The sequence below is a fragment of the Myotis myotis genome, unplaced genomic scaffold, assembly GCF_014108235.1.
Source record: "Myotis myotis isolate mMyoMyo1 unplaced genomic scaffold, mMyoMyo1.p scaffold_m19_p_4, whole genome shotgun sequence".
Lineage (NCBI taxonomy): Eukaryota > Metazoa > Chordata > Mammalia > Chiroptera > Vespertilionidae > Myotis > Myotis myotis.
Genome location: NW_023416346.1, coordinates 28974638 through 28993064, shown reverse-complemented (window position 1 = coordinate 28993064; position 18427 = coordinate 28974638). Strand labels below are relative to the sequence as shown.

Sequence of the window (18427 nt, the reverse complement as noted above, 5' to 3'; positions counted from 1 at the left end):
TTGCTTTCTTCAGGAGCTCTGAAAAACAAAACTAAATTTCTCAAACAGGTGATTTGGGGGTTTCCTTTCCATCACCATGATTTCACTAAAAAACTCAAAAATTGCTAATAGTAACTTCCTTCTCCTGTCGAACCATGGGTGATTCGAATACAGAATTCTCTAGAACCCAGTGTGGGCTCAAAGAGAGTGCCAGGAGGGCTCCTGCTCAAGCTAAAGGAAGCAAGCCTGGATCCTGGGTCTCCCTATGTGATGCTAGTTTTATATCATCTGCCTTCAGAAAGCAACCAGCTCTCCAGACCACAGCAACTTGATTCAGAAAGGCCTGCCTCATTTAGTTTTTACATTTTTTAAAAAAGTGAGAACTGAAATAAAGAAGAAATGTTGACACAGGAACTATGGAGCCAATTCTCTATACATGTCTAAGAAGTGCTGAGTTCAAGGTAGCTGATGCTACAGAGAGCTGGGGAAGTGATGGAAACAGGTTGTTACAATCAATGAGGCAGTTCAACTCATAGAGAGATGACCTTCATCGAATGGAAAAATCAAATGTCCATGACCCCTGGCTACTGAGCTGCATTGCAGATACAGCATTCCCACAAGTTCAGGTCACTGACCTTACCATGCCCTCCTCGTTCCTCTAAACCAGTGGTTCTCAACCTGTGGGTCGCGACCCCTTTGGCGGTCGAACGAACCTTTCACAGGGGTCGCCTAAGACCATCCTGCATATCAGATATTTACATTATGATTCATAACAGTAGCAACATGACAGTTATGAAGTAGCAATGACAATAATTTTATGGTTGGGTCACAACATGAGGAACTGTATTTAAAGGGCCAGAAGGTTGAGAACCACTGCCCTAAACAAATATGAAGACCCCCTCCATGCAGGCTCCCCATCTGTCTACATGTTTGCCTCCCACCAAGAGCAAGGAGAGTGGAATATTTGATTTAAAATCCCCAGCATCCTAGCATCTCACATATACTGGGTTCTCAAAACTGGTTTTAGAAATAATTCCTAGGAATGCTGAGTCTATCACAGAGTAACAATTATAAACATGGTTCTGGACCCAGATTAAGTGGGTTTAATTCATTGCATAGCTATTTGACCTCAGACAAATCACAAACCTCTGTGAGCCTCAGTTTTCTCATCTGTAAAATGGGGGAAATAATAATAATACCTACCAGGTAGTGCTATTGTGAAGATTACATGGGATGTTGCCCATAAAGGGTCTAGGACAGCACTTGGCTCAATAAATGTTAACGATTATTAGCACCACCCCCACCACAGGTGCTCAATAAAAACTTGCTGAATTGAACTCAAACCAGTGGGAATGACTAGCAGATGTGAAGGCAGCCTGGGTTTGCTTTTTTTTCTTTTCTTTTTTTTAGTGTTAGTTTTAGTTTTAGTTTTTCTCCACCTCACTCTGCACCAGATGACCTGAGAATTTTCTTCCTTTCTTTCTTTCTTTCTTTCTTTCTTTCTTTCTTTCTTTCTTTCTTTCTTTCTTTCTTTCTTTCTTTCAGAAAAGGGATAGAATAAGATGTAGTTAGGCTCTACTTTTGCTGATCTTCAGTTTTTCATTCAGGGCAGAAAACCAAGTCTGGCAAAGTCAAGCAGATAATTTTCTGAGAAATATGACAAAAGCTATTAAAAACTCTTAAAGCAAAGTTGTGTAATGAGCATGAATCTGAATACATTTAAATTTCCTCTAGATCTAGGGATTCCCACGACATTCTTACATATTTTTAAAGCGTGCTTTTGCAAATGTGAGGACACCAAAGCCCTAAAAGAATTTATTCCAGGGTGGGGGTGGGGAGGGGACATGCAATTGTCATGGAAATTAACCCCTGAAAATGCACTGGATTTTATTACCAAATGGATTCCTGAGGAGACTACTAGCATTTTAGGGTCTTTACTATCAAGAGAGCATCCTGCATGCTTGAAATAATTAAGAAAGAGACTCAAGTTATCTAGTAAACTGAAATTTCAAACCACCCGCCTTACCTAAATGAGTAAAGCTGCTTAGACTAAAGCGTCATTACTTTTATTTAGACAAGCCTGCAAAGATATACAAGGAGCTAAAGAATGGAGCCCCACATTCTTCCCTAAGCCACAACAATGCCTGTTTATGTAAATAGGATTTTCAATAACAGAACGAAATCTGAAAAAAAAGTTTTCATTATTGTCTCTGAAAACTGCAAATGCAGAAGATGAAAGTCAAGGGGCTTTCACTATGATGGGCACTGAAAACCCTAAAATATTTATTTTTATATAAGTCTGAGCCTGGATTCCAAGCAGATCTTAAAAACAGGCAATGACTCTTTCTCCTTAAAAAGGTCTGAGCAGGCACAAAGGTTTCTCTGACTCTTGGCAAGTTGACTGCATATTTATTCAAAAACTCAGTTTAAAAAGAAGTAAAAGTAGTAGAAGATATCTATTTACCTATACTTGGCAGCCCCTTCCAAAATCTGGGCCAAAATATAAATATCTTTACCTCCACCATCATCACCATCTGACAATCAAACACTCCTGCATGATTATAACAACCTCCAGGCGCAAACTAAAAGCTCATTAAAGACTATATGAAGGCTATTTATAGAAGGTCTAAACAAAGGCTGAAAGAATTATTAGCAAAATTAGTTCAACTGTTCTTACTTTTGAGAACTATTACTATTTGTTTGAACTCAAGTGTCCGGCTCCTTCACTGACAGGTATTAATGACTATAGAGATAGCACATGTCCAGAGTTTTAAACTGACCTTGTAGTTTCTTGGTTCAAAAACTCAGGTTTTGACCCATACTCTGTATATCAGCATTCCTGTTGCTGGTTAGGCAGCTGATAAGAGACAGAAATCTTTCTTGCTCATTAGGCCATTAGCTGCTGTTAAGCAAAGGACTAGGGAGGGGGGTGTTCAGTGGCCCAAAGGAATGTGCCAGACTCTACATATAAAGCCAGCCCCAACTTGGGGTTAAGAATTTAACCTTAAAAGGCTGACAAGTCATAAATTTGCCTGAGGTTCATATATATGTGTGACTTTCACAGTTTATATTTCCTAGCCAGGACTCAAAGTCAAAACATGCCCCTGATTAATGAATGGTTCTAATTGCTATTCCTGACTTGAGAACATTAGTCTTTATCCAAAATATTTTCTTAAAAAACACACAATCTCATACCTAAAACTCTCTGGCATAAAGGAATTGAAATACTAGTTAGAAAAAAAACAGGAAGTGGAGCCTTATGTTATCTGTTACTGGATGCTACCATTTTGGTAGTCAAGATTGACTCAAAAGCTTCTATTTCATTGTGTCCATCAAGCAAAGTACAAAGAAATGCCCTCCAAATCTAAACACATGAGAAAAAAGCAACCATCTGTAACTGCATAAAAACTAAGCTGGGGCAGTGGTAGGGGTGGGGGTGGGGGGCTGAAGTATGTTCAAGCACATTTTGTCTAACTTATCTTGTTAAATATTTATACATACGTGCATAACCTAACAACCTTGGCCAAGATTGGAAGAGATAATAGATACAGCACAAACAAAAGATCCCTATAAGCATCAAGACAAAGAAAAATACCAAGAAGTAGTCTAATTGGAATACACTCTCTAACCTGAAGTCAAATTTGAAACTAGGACAATAATATCCTACAAGTGAAACAATGTTCCTGAAATGTGATAACTTCATCAGGGAAAAGCAGGCTACAATTTGCTTAGCCTGCAAGATGGGTGTCAGTTCTACCCCACACTAGCAGCATTTTAAAGGGGCTCCCTTTTCCTTGGAAAAAAGAAAATGCATTCGTTCTAAGAAAAGAGATCGCTAAAAACAAAGATGCCATTTGCATTCATTGAGAATTATGACAAAGTGGGAATGTAAACTACACAGCAATGATCTGAGGCATGAATCGGATATATTTATCCTTGTCCTATCTGTTCAAAAAAGCCTTTTAAATACTCAGAATTCTTAGAAAGTGGAATGTATATTCATGGATGTGTATTTTAGAGCTCTTCATCTGCAAACTAATTAAGGAGTCGAATTTCGTAATATCCCCAAAGTAACAAGGTACCCAAACCAAACATGTAGGGAGAAATGGAAAGCTTGTTTTCTCTCTAGAATCACTGAGGACAGGCAGATATGAAGGAGGTAGAGGAAGGTGGAGGAAGAGAGAAAGAAGTAAATCAGGAGCTATAGGAAGGGAAACACAACTTAAAACTAAAATACAGAGGAGAAAATAAAACATTTCACTCATCTACTTTTTTAGAGAACAAGAAACACAAAACCATTCAATAAATATAACAAACCATAAAACACCTTCTGTTATAAATGATAACCAGTTGAGGAAGGGTGTGAGGGTGGAGGAAAGGAGGAATGCTAAAAGGGAAGATGTGGAGAGCAGTCCAACAGACCATGAAGGGAGGACCTTCAGTAGCTTTGAAGGTATACTGAGCCCCAGAAGGGCTTGATGAGTGTGCACAGAACATCCACTGTTCCCCTGTGCAATGGCTGTCAGAGCAACTTGGGCTACTTCTTGTCACTATTCTATGAAATGTTGATGAGCTTTTTGAGAATTTTACCCGGATTTGTTATTTGGTAAGACATTTCATTGTCACTAGGACATAACTTGAAGAAAAACTGGATATTGTTGAGATGGGGGTGGGGGAAGACTGAATGACTGAACAAGTGCTGGTTCCAACATCACCTTCATGCTTTGTGAATGAGGCAACCTTACTCTCTCAAAGAACAAAGAAAAGGCAATCTGACAGCTTTTGAGGGCCAAAAGAAGCTTCAGGCAACATTAGTAAATTGACCCACAGCACTGAAGTTACAAAGGCAAAAAAAAATGACTTAGGTTTTATAAATTAAAACATATAAACCCTCCAGAATTCCATGGTGGTGGGGAATAAACCTTTCTTTCAGAAATAAACTTTTAAGTTTGAAAGGAAAGAAGAAAATCTGTTTCTGAAAGCAAAAAGAACTATTTCAAACACTAAGCACAGTTCTTCCATGGCTCTTTAACTCTTCAAATTTCCACTGTGACTTCTGAAGATGGCCAGAGAAGATATACTCCAGAATACCAGCAAAAGAGAAAATGAGAAACCCTCTAGGTCCCTAGGGTAAGAAAAAAAAATGACCTCAGAAGATATTTACCTCTGGCCACATTAAATTAAGCCAAGGACCAATCTAGAGTTTCTACCCATCTGGGGAAACAAAGTCTGTTTTCCAAACTAGTCATGATATTATTAGCCATCCACCAGATATCTTGTAGGCTCTCTCTAGCCCATTCATTCTCACTTTCTTATTCCCATTAATTCTCTAATTCTCTCCCCCTTCCGAACTCTCTGAGTCTCTCTCTCCTTCCTCTTACACTATCCCTTCCTCTCTCACTCCCTCATACATTTATTCTGTATAGGTCTCTGAGGCCACATCAGTGAATGAATAGTTGAAGAACAGCACAAATATGAGAAATCAAAACAACATTGATCTGTTATATGCTAGACTCTCTCTACTTAGTGCTGCAAGGTTCTTACCCACAATGAGTTTACACTTGAAAGGAGCCCTTCTCAAACTTTAACATGCTCACAAATCACCTGAGATCTTGTAAAAAAACAAAAAACAAAAAAAAAACAATTCTGATAGGTCTGTGATGGGGCCTGAGAGTCTGCATTTCTTATAATATCCCTGGTGATGCTAATGCTGATGGTCCAGGGGCCACATTTTAAGGACCAAGGCTCTAGTAAGAAGAAAAACATCAAATACATAATTACAAGAGCAAGTGAGAATCAAGGCCATGGAAGATGTACAGTGATAGCAGGGTTCAAAGGGGTAAATGATCACATCTAGTCATGGAGAATCATGAAGTGATTCATGGTGAAAATGGCATTGCACTGGCACCTTGAAAGATGAGTAAGACTGCAGCAGGCACAGATGAGAGGAAGACAGTCAGATGGTCTATAAGCAAAGGCTTGGAGGCAGACAACTACAGTGTCCTTTCAGTAATGAGTTAGCAGCTTATTATTCTTAAGTAGAGGGCACACATTCCAAGGGGAAGAGTGAGAGACATGATGGAAGCAAACTTGCAGGATTTAGCCATTTAATCTGGGTTTGAGATGTGTAAAAAGAGAAGTCAAGGATGATTTCAAGGTTTCAAGTCTGGGTACCAGACAGAGATGCTATTACCACAAATGTAGAATGTTGGAGAGAAGCAGATTTGTGCAAATAGGAAAAGAAAATTATGGATTAATTTTTGTCTCTGTTGAAAGTGAAGTACTGACAGGACTCCTGGATAGAGACAACCAGCAAGCAACTGGGAAATGCTGAACTGGAAAGCAAGGAAGAGGTCAGGCTGGAAAGAGACGGGGGAGTCGTTCAAACGGCAAAGATAATGAAGTCATGGGAATGGGTGTGGGAATGTACAGAGAGAGAAGAGAAAGGGCAAAGGACAAGCACTACTGAAGCACTAGCTTCTAATAAGGGTTGGGATGAAGAGGGCAAACAAGCAAAGACAGATTCAGCTTTACAGTAGGAGGGGAATCCAGAGTAACGAATGTGACTAAAGTCAAAGAAGTGTGGGAATGTAAGTCAAATACTTTATATCCAGACCATTTTCCCTCCCCTCATAATCCAATACTGGAAAGAGCATGAACTATGGAATGAGACAAATCTGGAGGCAAATCCTGACTCTACCACTTACACCTTTGGGAAAGTAAACCTTTCATCAGTAAAATGGAGATAACACCACCTACCTTTCAGGTTTGCTAGGTAGATTAAATGAGAGATTAAATATAAAGCAACTTGCACATAGTAGACACTCCATAAATGGTAGTTTCCATGATCTTCTATTTGGCCCTTCCGAACTATCCCATAAACCTGAAAGGAACTTCAAAAAATATATTGGAGAACAAAGAGTTTCAAGCTTAAGTTGAATGAAAGTATAAACTCTGGTGAAGGCAACCTCTTAAATAACAGCAAGGAAATTAAAGAACCATTCATGCCAGAGAAACATAAAATTATACAAATCTCTCCTCACACTAACCAAAAAAAAAATCATTACATCTCCATAGACATTTAAGAAAAGTTCAGCCCAATTACATAAGTATTTCTAGTATTTGTTTGGAATCACGTTTCAGAGACTAGCCCGAAGGGCCCAGTCTGAAGCAGGATAGAGACCAGAGCTCCGAAAGCTACACACTGTTGCTGCTTTCATTCTTCAGAGTGAGAGAATGCTCTGCAAGGGGAGGGGAAAAGGACCTCCATGTTGGAATCAGGCATGTTGGTGGAACTCAGAACTTGCAGAAAGTTTATGAGTGCCTGCATAGTTTGTATGTAAGATATGTGAAATCAAGGTTTTACGACAAAAATCTAAGTATGATTGTGAAAGACCACCCACTGCTAAGAGTAACAACAATTTTCAAACAGTTTAAATAACACATAATTATTAATTACTGCTATCAAAAATCATAGAAATCTGATCCCTTGGTCCGAATGTATTTCCCTACATAGAAGTCTCTCCCCCACCATGTGTGTGTGTGTGTGTGTGTGTGTGTGTGTGTGTGTGTGTGTGTGGTAATATATTATCTTATTTGCAAAGTCTTGGACTGTGACAACATATACTCATATTTTCTCTTAGTCAAGAGAATCCTTGAAGTCATTGGCAGTTTTTTTAATCATTAGATGTTGGCAAAATACATCTTAAGACATGTCACATGTGAAACCCTGGAAAACATCATCCACACCCATGACTTCCAACTTGAGCCTATATGCTGATGAATCCCAACTATGCTTCTCCTGAACTCTAGAAGAATATATAGACTCTTTCCCAGGGAGCTCATCTATTCCCAGAGTTTCAATTACCATCTAGATGCTGATAATGTCCAAGTATGTATCTACAGTCCTGATTTCTCTATTCTGTGATCCAAAACACACCCTCAACTACCTAGCAGACATTTCTGCCTCAATGATCAAAGGAACCCCTCAAACTCAACCTGTCCAAAATCAAACTAATTATTTCAATCCTTAAAAAATAGGTACCTCTAGCCCTGGCTGGTGTGGCTCCATTGGCTGAGCACTGTCCCATGCACTGAAAGGTCACCTATTCTATTCCAGATCAGGGCACATGTCCAGGTTGCAGGTCGGGCTGCTTGTGGGAGGCAGCTGATCAACATTTCTCTCTTACACAGATATTTCTCTCTTTCGTTCTCTCTTCTCCCTCCCTCCTCTCCTTCTGCCTTCCTCTCTTTCTAAAAAAAAAACCACAATAATACATTTTAAAAATAGGTTCATCTTATATCCATTCATTTATTCAACAAATGCATACTGAGCACTTATTATGTGCCATAGTCTCACCATCCAGAAAAACTAGAAGTTCTAGACTCTCCCTTCTGTCCTCATATCCAGTCACCAAGTTATTCTCTCAAATTAGTATTTTATTCTCCTATTTACTGCTCCACCTTTTCACCTGCATTACTAAAACTCGCTGCTACCACTCACTCTCCAGTCATCCTCTATACTGATTAACATTTTCTCTTCTTTAAATATTTTCATGGATCCTCATCATCCTTGGATACAGTATAAGGAAATACTTCAGTATTTCCTACCTATTTCTCTAGTTCATCTTTTCCTCCATTTCCCCCACATCTATGCTCCAACCAATCCAAACTATTCCATTCCAACAAATGTGTCATTTTATCTCTTAGCTTTGTACATTTGCACATACCTAGGCAAATTATGAATGTGATTAAGGGAACTAGGTACCCTTCCTCTATAGCTCAACAGCTCTCAGAACCCCCACAGTGTGCCTAGCTCTATGGCAGCTCTCATATTACTGCCTCAATATCCATGGTTTTCCTTATTTCGCTCCCTCATTAGGCAGTGATTTTACCTTATTCATCAGCTCCTAGCTCTGTACCTGGCACAGAATCAGTGCTCAATAAATACTGGTTGAAGTAAAAAATGAATAAAAAACCTTTAAATATTTATGCAGAGACAGCATATAAAGTTCACTATTAGTAGGTTCCTTTTCTGAGACTTCCCATGTTTTCCAAAATAGTTAAATGTAGTCTCTAATACAATCAGTCCATGAAACATAACCTGGAAAGGGCCTCTTGGGTCACATTCTCATTTCTATGGAGCTCAACATGAATTGCAGCCAGGGCTAGAAGTAGTTTTCCAAAATGAGCCAAATTTACAATATGAATTGACCATCACTACTTTAATGAAGATCACATCTCTGTACTTAGGGAAATGATGAAACTTGATAAATGAGCAGTAACTCTATGATAGCAATGACAATTAGCTCTGCAATAATTTGGGACCAATCTTACCGAAAATTGTTTATTTGAGCTCTGAAAAGCTGTACCTCCTAGCTCTTCTAAGTGTAAGTTAGGCTTATTATCTAGATTATTAAGGGTGTACAGATGTAGAAATATTATATGTGTATATGTATGACCGTATGTGGTGTGTGTGTGTGTGTGTGTGTGTTGGAACCAAACAAGTTGGTGGAATCCAGAACCTGCAGATACTTTATGAGTGGCTACATTGTTTGTACCTAAGATATATGAAAGCAAGGCTTTCAGGACACAAATGTAAGGTATGATTGTGAAAGACCACCCACTGCTTAGAGTAACAATTAACAACTTTCAAACAGTTTAAATAGCACATAATTATTCATTGTTATCAAAATAATAGAAACATATATTTATACATATATAATCTATCAACATAAATATATAAAACATATCCAAACACTACATTTAGATAAAGCTTAAGCTAAAAATGTCAGTCTACTTAACACATTCTCCTCAAATTTCAGTTTTGGCAGAGGGGCAACAAGGCTCCCAGGGTGCAAGGGAATAGATAAAGAAGCTTTCACTCTACCACTCCTTCCTCAGTCTCTGCTGAAGATCACCTTAGACAATGATGCATTCAGAGAATGTCATTCTCCAGGTATATGCCATTGTAGGATCTCGTTCAACACTGATCAACTCCTCTAGACTATGTCTTTACCTGTTTATTCTTACATTCATTCCAAACTTTATTAATAACTCTGTACAAGCCATTCTACTCACCAATCTAGAGGATCCAATAAATCAAACATGGCTTCTGCATTCAACAGGCATAGGGTCTGGCAGAGGCTATGAATAAGCTATATACTTACAAAACATGGCTATTAAGTAAGAAAAAAATACAGATAAAGTATTTCTGGGAACAAAATGCAATTGGGAGATGTCTCTGTATTATCTCCTCACACATGTAAATTTCCATATTTAAATATTTTCCAATCCCTTAGATCTGTCATGTGCCAGATAACTTTCTGATATATACCAGCATGAAGGCTTTTAATATCCTTCTTGTGTCCATCACTCTAACACTTTCTTTCTTCACCAGATTTCCCTCAGCTTCAATAATCCAAACCAAAATTTTACAAACAGCAATGGAGATTCATAGGATTCCACAATACATACTAAGTATGCAGAGTGTGGGAGAAAGGGAACAGAACCATAACTAAGGAGGAAACTATCAAACAGAATTTTTATATTATTTTCAAATGAACATCGTCCCTTTCTTTTCTACCCTCTTTCCTACTTGGGCCTTTAGCTGAAAGAAATCCTAATGGGTCATCTCTAGCCAAGTTATTTAGTTTTATCAGCTGACTTTTAAAGTTGCCCTAATGCATACAAAAATTAAGAAAATTCTCAAGAAGCCCTTTATCTTACTCCAATAAAATTCCCATGGCTAAAAATCCACTTTAGGTTATGTCCTTTGAAATGTACATTTATGAGGTTTGCTGTTATACGTAAGAAACACCAAACACTGAGGAATAATTTACATACATTCAGTCTACGTTGATGTAACTCACACCAAGTTGCATCATTTTCACAAACCTAAATAAAGTGAAGATAAATATATGCATTTATGTATATGTGGATTTATTTTATCTTTAAACTACTCACTTCTTATTAAATCTAGCTAGTCTACTTTTTCTATGGAGTTATAGTGTAGCCAAATGAACTAAACCAAAGTTCTTTATCGGGTACCTATAGACCATAAATGGATTTTTGACCTGAAAAAAAGTAGTCACTCTTTTAGAAACCTTAGTATATAAGTAAAAATAAATCAAGTACCTAAATATTGGTTTTATATAAATGTTATGTTCATAATACTATTCTTTTTTTTTTAATATATTTTATTGATTTTTTACAGAGAGGAAGGGAGAGAGATAGAGAGTTAGAAACATCGATGAGAGAGAATCATCGATCAGCTGCCTCCTGCACATCTCCCACTGGGGATATGCCCGCAACCCAGGTACATGCCCTCGACCGGAATCGAACCTGGGACCTCTCAGTCCGCAGGCCGACGCTCTATCCACTGAGCCAAACCGGTTTCGGCTTCATAATACTATTCTAACTCCATGTGCTAGGCACGAGGGTTACAAAGATAAGCTACAACCCTTAACCTCAAGGACATCACAGTCTAATAGGAACATTATGACCATGTACCTTGAAGCTGTCATAATCAGAATTTATAATTTTCCAGTAAAAACACTCATTTTCAAAAGGTAGACTCAAAAAAAAAAACAATTAAAATTCTACTCTAGAAGTTTGCCTTATTCTGGATGTATAAGAAATAAATACACACTTCGTTGTGGACAGAAATTTTGAAAAATACAGAATATTCTCAAAATCATCACTACTGAGAAATGTACATCTTTCAACTTTCAGGGGGATAGATGGAATACAATGAGTGGAGGTTTCTTTTATAATGGCTTTATTGTCCTTGTCCCTTCTTATCGCCACTTTCACTTGTATTTTATCTCCCTTCCTATCAATTATTTATCAATATAAACTTATTAAGTATACTTCAAAGAGCTGAGTTGATTTATTAATTCAGTATATAAATACAATTTCAGCTACTAGCAGTAATTAACTGTTTGGAACACTAGCCATACATTTTTATCTTAACATTGACTCCCTTTTATTCATAAGGAAAAATACAAATTTTCAAGGCTCTATTCAGCTACATACAGACTCAATAGTGCCTCAAAAATGCCTTCTTTGTTAATCAATCTGGATTCATTTTTGTTTAAAAATGGCAGAAAGGTATTTCTACTCATTATCACTTGTATAATTGATCTTTAATTGGCCTAATTTGAAGAACAGAACTTGTGTATTCAACAAGGTATTCAAGTGAGACTATCATGCCCAAATGAACATTTCACTCACACATATAGTATTTCAGAACACACATTTCTCTGCTGATATGCCCATCTTCACCCTGCTTTCTGAGTTGCATTCTCCCTGTCATTACATTTCAGAAAGTAAATTCCCATTGCTGTCTCTAAAGCAAGGCTGGGGCCCATGACTTGGATTCTATTTTCTGATGCTCATTTCTTAATGGAGTGCTAGGGGATCCTGTTTCAAACCATACCATTTGCTAAATATAGGCAGATAAGTGGGGGATTGTTCTGCCCACACTTTCCATTAGACGCTAGATTACCAAAAAAATCAAACCCATTTACAAACTTGGCTAGGGCTGAATAGATGTTGGCTCCTGGTATGGTCTCTTGATTTGAGCCTGTGCACAAATTCTGATCCCAAGTTACAGAAATCCATGAGGTACTTCAACAGGTCTGGGCATGTGTTATAGCTCAATTCCCAAATATGGTAATGTCAACATTAGCAAGAAAGGTCTAGCTGACATTAAATCAGAGAGTTTAATTTAAGAGATGTCTTACAATTTATGTGCTATAATAATTGTTGCTCTTTAATGATACTAAGCCAGTCATAACAACATTGCTAATTTCAATTTGTTCTTTGGGTACTCAATATTAATAAGCCCTGCCTGATAGTAAGAGTTGCGAGCTAATCAAAGTAAGCCTGAGTCTGTCTCTAGTCAAAATAGAGGTTGTCTGAAAAGTTTGTCCACACACCCCAATAATATGCTACAAAAAAATCTGGACTTAGGCTTTTAAAATAATAAAGTGACATATAGCTTAAGAAAGTACTTGAGAGTTCATAGAGAATACATAATGATCTAGAAATTATATTATTGTTAATTATTTACTAAATGCTCTATGGTACTGTTAACATTGGGTTCAACACTGCATCAAAAACAGTGCTTTCCCTTTAAGAAGCTTATAATCTAAAACATACAAACAACCATATGCAGAAAAAAAGCTAGAGATCAGAGTAAAAGGAAGCATTCACAAAAATGTACAAATTCAGCATGCCAGAACTTTTCAGTTGAGCAATATGATCCCCAGCGAAATTCTTTCCAAATGATGTATCGTGTGCACAAGTTACAAGTGATTATCTTCAATTTTCTTGGAAATGAGCAATAAGATACCCCTTAAGACCCATGTTTTTGTATATGCATCAAACTCTAAAGTTGGCATGGTCATTGATAGTTGCCATTTAAGGAGAAAACATATTTTTCTGTCTTGTCTTATAGCAGACAAATCCAGGACTCTTTCCCCCCAGGTTGATAATAAACAGCCTTTTTCTAGGCTACAGTGAACAGCCAACATTACAACTCTAAAGATGGAAGTAACAGAATGCTCAAAAATATTACATCAAAATACTGGATACAACCTATCAGCCCATAAGGGGGAAAAATTGCAAAACTGACACCCTCCATGGCATCTAGCATCCATCAAAATCTTCTTATTCCTGTTTTGCCTAATGCTTACAAACGGAATTTCCTCCAAGAATTAAGAAAACTTTTTAAGATGGCGGTCCTATTAAGAGATTCCTCCCTATCTCCCTCTTCATCTCTTCAGTTCTTTTCCCTTCCCCAGGATGGCTATTGTGACCATTTCAGCCAATTTCCTGGAGGTATTTTCTAGCCCTTTTCACCCTATTTAATCCTACAAGTTTCCTGAGAGCCTGTTTACTTGTATGTTCGCTCCCCCCACTAGATTTCAAGTGCCTTGACAAAAGAGACTGTTTCTTACTCCTCTGATACCCCCAGCACCTAACACACAGCCTGCCGAGGAGCAGGCAGTCTTAGTGTCCTTTCAGGCCAAGGTGCTCCACTGATCATCAGCCATCTTTTCAATCAGATTGGGGCACCCCTCTAAGCACATCTAGGCACCAATCATCAGGATTAATATAATAAATCTATTCAGACGATATTTGAAAAAATTCTCTAAACTGTTCCAAGTTAACAAACAATAATACAACTCTTTCAACGTTTTAACAAATCACCTGCTCACCCAAATGTTTAGTGCAATCTCAGAGGAGGGAAAAACCTCCCACACCTCACTTTCTCTCCCGACATTAGGACCACTAACTGCTTCAAACTAATTGGGGAGCCACAGCTGGCAACCCAGATACAGTTGCTAGTTCTGACACTTTAAAAAACAACAACAAATACCAAACGTCCTCTTTGTTTCCAAAACGCCGATTTTTATCTTTATGTTGTTTCATCTGTTTTGAGACACTCCAAGTCGATTTTGGCTCTTAAAGGCTGCCTTTTACCCATTCGGGCATTTGGCCTTCTGCAATGGTTCTTGCACTTTACAAGGCCCTCTAAGGCAAGATTCCTCAATCTTTGGGGAGTTGCAACACTTCCACAGTTTGTTTGATTTTCTCATTCTCATCCTTCCCCTTCACCATCATCCCCCTACAAAAGTGGTGTATGGCATTCATAAAGTGAATTACACTTGATTTTTGTTTAGAGGAATTTTTTTCAGACTTCTGTAACATTCCCTTGAGACAATTGGAAACATCATTGTCTGATTACTAACTCACTTTCCTTGTCTAAAATTGTATCCATTCTTGATTGCGCCTGTGGGTAGGTTAAGCAAAACAAAATAAACATCTAGACTTATGAGCTCATTGGCTTTTTTCTGAATTTTTCTAAATTAAATAAGGGCAAAAGAGCTACACTGAAAGTCAGTTATATGGATTTTTCTGCCAAATGCTAACTCCGTGTGCCTGGTTTCCATCTGTGGTGCTTTCCAAGTTACAAATCCTTAAAAAAAAAAAAAAAAAAAGACTGGGGTATGAAAAGATCTATGGATTTCGGGGACATGCTATTAGAATCACTATCCTGTGCCTTTGAACACTAAAAGAAATGGGAACATGAGATTGCAAGGCTTTAGAGCCGCTTTGTGGAAGTCTAGTGTAGTCCTTCAGCACCAGTGATTTATTTTTTAGGCTGGCTGATTTCAAATGCCATTTAGTTTCATCCATATTAGCATAAGAAATGTACCTTATCCACTCTAACCCAATTCTGCTAATGGCCAAAGTTAGCACTCAATTCCAAATGCTCCTCTTAAGTGAGACAGGACATTCTTGAGGATTTCTCCTTACTGTTACCCAATCTCATTTTATCTGGGACAAAGAAAGCTTTAATACAGTTAAAACAGTGGAGCCAGTAAACTAAACATAGCTTAAAAACATAGATGGGGGAAATGAAAAGTGGCCATCATGATGGTTCGTAACTCAAATAATTTGCAGCTCTCTTTCAATTTCCAACCACTGATCGACAGCAGCAAATTACACATTTATTCACTTTGAAATTATGCACTTGCCATTCTATTTAGTCTGCCATTATTATCTCTACTCTGAAATACTGATGAGCTCTTTCCACACATGGACATTAGGATTTTCACCATGTTTTCCATACCTACAGTGACGATATTTGCTCAACTAAAATTCAGAACACATGGTCTTATGCCAGAACAAAGTACTGGAAATATGCACTGCCCCAGTAAATCCAGGATATATGGTAGCTGTATGGATATCACCATATTTGAATTTTGGCTTTGCTCCAAGGCAAGTCAGAACAGTGCCTGCCATGTAGAAGGTACTCAACACTGCATATGTTAAATGGAAGTGAAGTAGGGTTTATATGGCAAAAACCCTGGGAAAGTGTTTTTTCCTATGGGGTTTGAGAAATACTAGTGGGAAATAATAAATGTACCAGTCCCTGTTGTTCTCTATAGTATGGCCATCCTTAGGCCCAGAGTAAGGGAGCTGGGAAGGAGGTGGGTGCAGGCCAAATCTCATACACACAGTGTGTGGGCCCTCCCAATACTTTTATACAGATGCTGCAAAGAGGCAGGCAGCCAGAGAGCTGGGGGAGGGGAAGGGAGGAGGAGTGAAAGCCTGAGTGTGTGTAGAGGGGGTTGCTCAATCAGTATCTGCATTCCTTCTGGCCGTTTTCTTCTTTTAAGCACAACCTTTACTCCCCGATTTCAAATCACCCATATTGTGGGGGCTCATCCTGTGAAGACCAATTTTTATATTATAACCATTTTATATTATAAAGCCAGCATGTTCTCTGGCTTTAGCAATCTAATACCATAGCACTTTGAGGGGGAGAGAGATTCGCCTGTTGTTTCAGCTCTGTGGAACTGATTCATAGGTTGCCCCTTACAGCTCCTGCACACGCCCACGTGGTATGCTATTAACACTTAACAGTGGAAGAGGTAGTTCTACCCTTCCTTAGAGGGACTTCCTGCAAAGCAATATTTAACATATGCACAAATGCATTTCAGTCACCAAAAAGGGTGACCAATTACCTTTGCAACTAAACAGCATGCTCGCTCGGCTTTTTATCCACCTAAAGAAAAGGCCGAGGGCGCCGAGGGCGCGCTGGCTGCCTAGGTAACCTCCCGCTAGTGAACGCTGGCTGGCAGCGCCCACAGGGCGCGCATCACACTCACAACTTGGTCCAACCATCAGGCCTGCCTCTCTGACTTGTTGAGAGCCAAGAGCCAAGTTTGGGCAAGGGTGGCTCCCGGATCCCTCAAAAGCACAGGATCCGCGCTTCGCTACATGCATGATTTGAGAAGAGACCCTGGAGGTTTGTGAACCTACCCGCCGTTTCTTCGGAGCGCACCTCTGCTAAATTAACCTGTTTGAAACCGACTCTTCTTGCCCTCATTGTCAGTGTAGCAATTTGTCCTAATGATAGTCTAAGGTAGGCTTTTAGGATTGACCGCGGGACAGTCAATCATACAAGGCCATTAATATTCATCTGTTGACAGCGGCAGCCCTCAGCTAAGGTTAAAATATGCCCTTACAACGCGATCTGATAGTGTAGAACAAAAGGCAGGCGCTCAGAAACTTTCCTCCACCTAAAATCATCTCTTCTTCAGGGTCCAGCCTGTCAAAAAGGCTGATAAATTTGAGAGGGGGAGGAGTTATATCATCTTTGGACTCCTGCTCCCGGGGCCAGCAGCACCATTTTTGAAGCGATTTTGCCAACCTAGAGAAGGGACGCTGTTTTGAGGAAAAGGCTCAGTCCTCCTCATTTAGGAGACCCTCACTCTCAAAAGTTTCCTTCTGTGTGTCTTTACCTACCCCTGCAGATTTGGAGACCTCTCCTCAACTTTGTCTGCACTTGGGCCCACGAGCTCGGGAACCCAAGCTGCGGGAGGGAGGGCCGGGGGCAGGTTGGGGAAAGCATGGCCGGAGCCTCGGTCCAGCTTTGGCTGAAATTTTGGCACGGACGTGCGGGGGAGCGTGGCAAATTCTCAAGGCACCGGTTTGGATATGAGGCGCCAGTTCCCAGAGGCCCTGGGAGCCAGGTCCCACCTTCCCGCCCTCCCCAAAAAATGGGCGCTCCGGAAAAGACCATCACCGCCACCGCCGATCCTCCCACTAGCACCTTCCCTGACAGCAGAGCGAGTACAGGGAATGCGGCCACGGTCCACACATTCTCTTCTCTCTCCTCCGGAGACCTGGTCTGCCCTGGGCACAACGAGCACCCCCAGGTGCCCAGCGGCAGGGCTCACGACCACGGCCCCGCGGGGCTAGAGCACTCGGGGTACCGCCACCACGCGCTCCCGGGCTCTATGCTGGGCGCGGGGAAAGCTGAAGGGACTCCTCCTCACCTGGTACGGGGGTTTCAGGCACCCACTTGAGTCCGGGCTGCAGTCTCTGGAAAAAGGAGCGAACCTGGTGACAGGTGGCGTCTGGTGGCGGCGGTGGAGGCTGCGCCTGTCCCGGGAAGTCCAAGTTGAGCAGCATCGCCACCACGAAGCACGCGGTGCGCACGGTCCCTGCCATCCTGCTGGGCGGGGAGCCCGGGGAGCGCGGGAGAGCGGCGGCGGGGACCAGAGCAGTCCCAGAAGCAGCAAGCCTAGCCGCGGCTGCAGGAGCGGGAGACGTGCCGTTACCCAGCCGCTGCAAAAGTTTCCTCGCAGCTACCTGGGCACTGAGCGAGGGCGGGAACGCTTAGCTGCACAGGCGGGGCGGAGCCGCCGAGGAGGGGCGGGGCGAGGAGGGACCAGGCGGGGCGGGGCGGGGCTGAGCGAGGCCAACTGCGCGGCCGAGGAGCGGTGGCGATCCTGCGGGTGTGAGGTGCCGGGCTGCGGGGACTGTTTGAGCCCCGCGGCGCCGGGATCCACTAGGGCTGCACGAGAGGAGGGCGCTGAGCGAGTGCGATCGCTCCTGGCCGCCCGGCCCCGCTGCCCGGTTCGCC

At 40.6% G+C, this 18427-nt stretch overlaps 1 protein-coding gene across 1 annotated transcript in view; it reads right to left on the bottom strand.

The window, feature by feature from the left end:
- GPC3 (glypican 3) overlaps positions 1 to 18181 on the bottom strand; it is a 406774-nt gene extending 388593 nt beyond the window's left edge. Inside the window, exon 1 of the mRNA XM_036305437.1 lies at positions 17838 to 18181. Within this exon, the coding sequence (XP_036161330.1) occupies positions 17838 to 18012 (175 nt within the window). The 5' untranslated portion in view covers positions 18013 to 18181. The remainder of the gene's footprint in view (positions 1 to 17837) is intronic.
- Between the last annotated feature and the right edge of the window lie 246 nt (positions 18182 to 18427).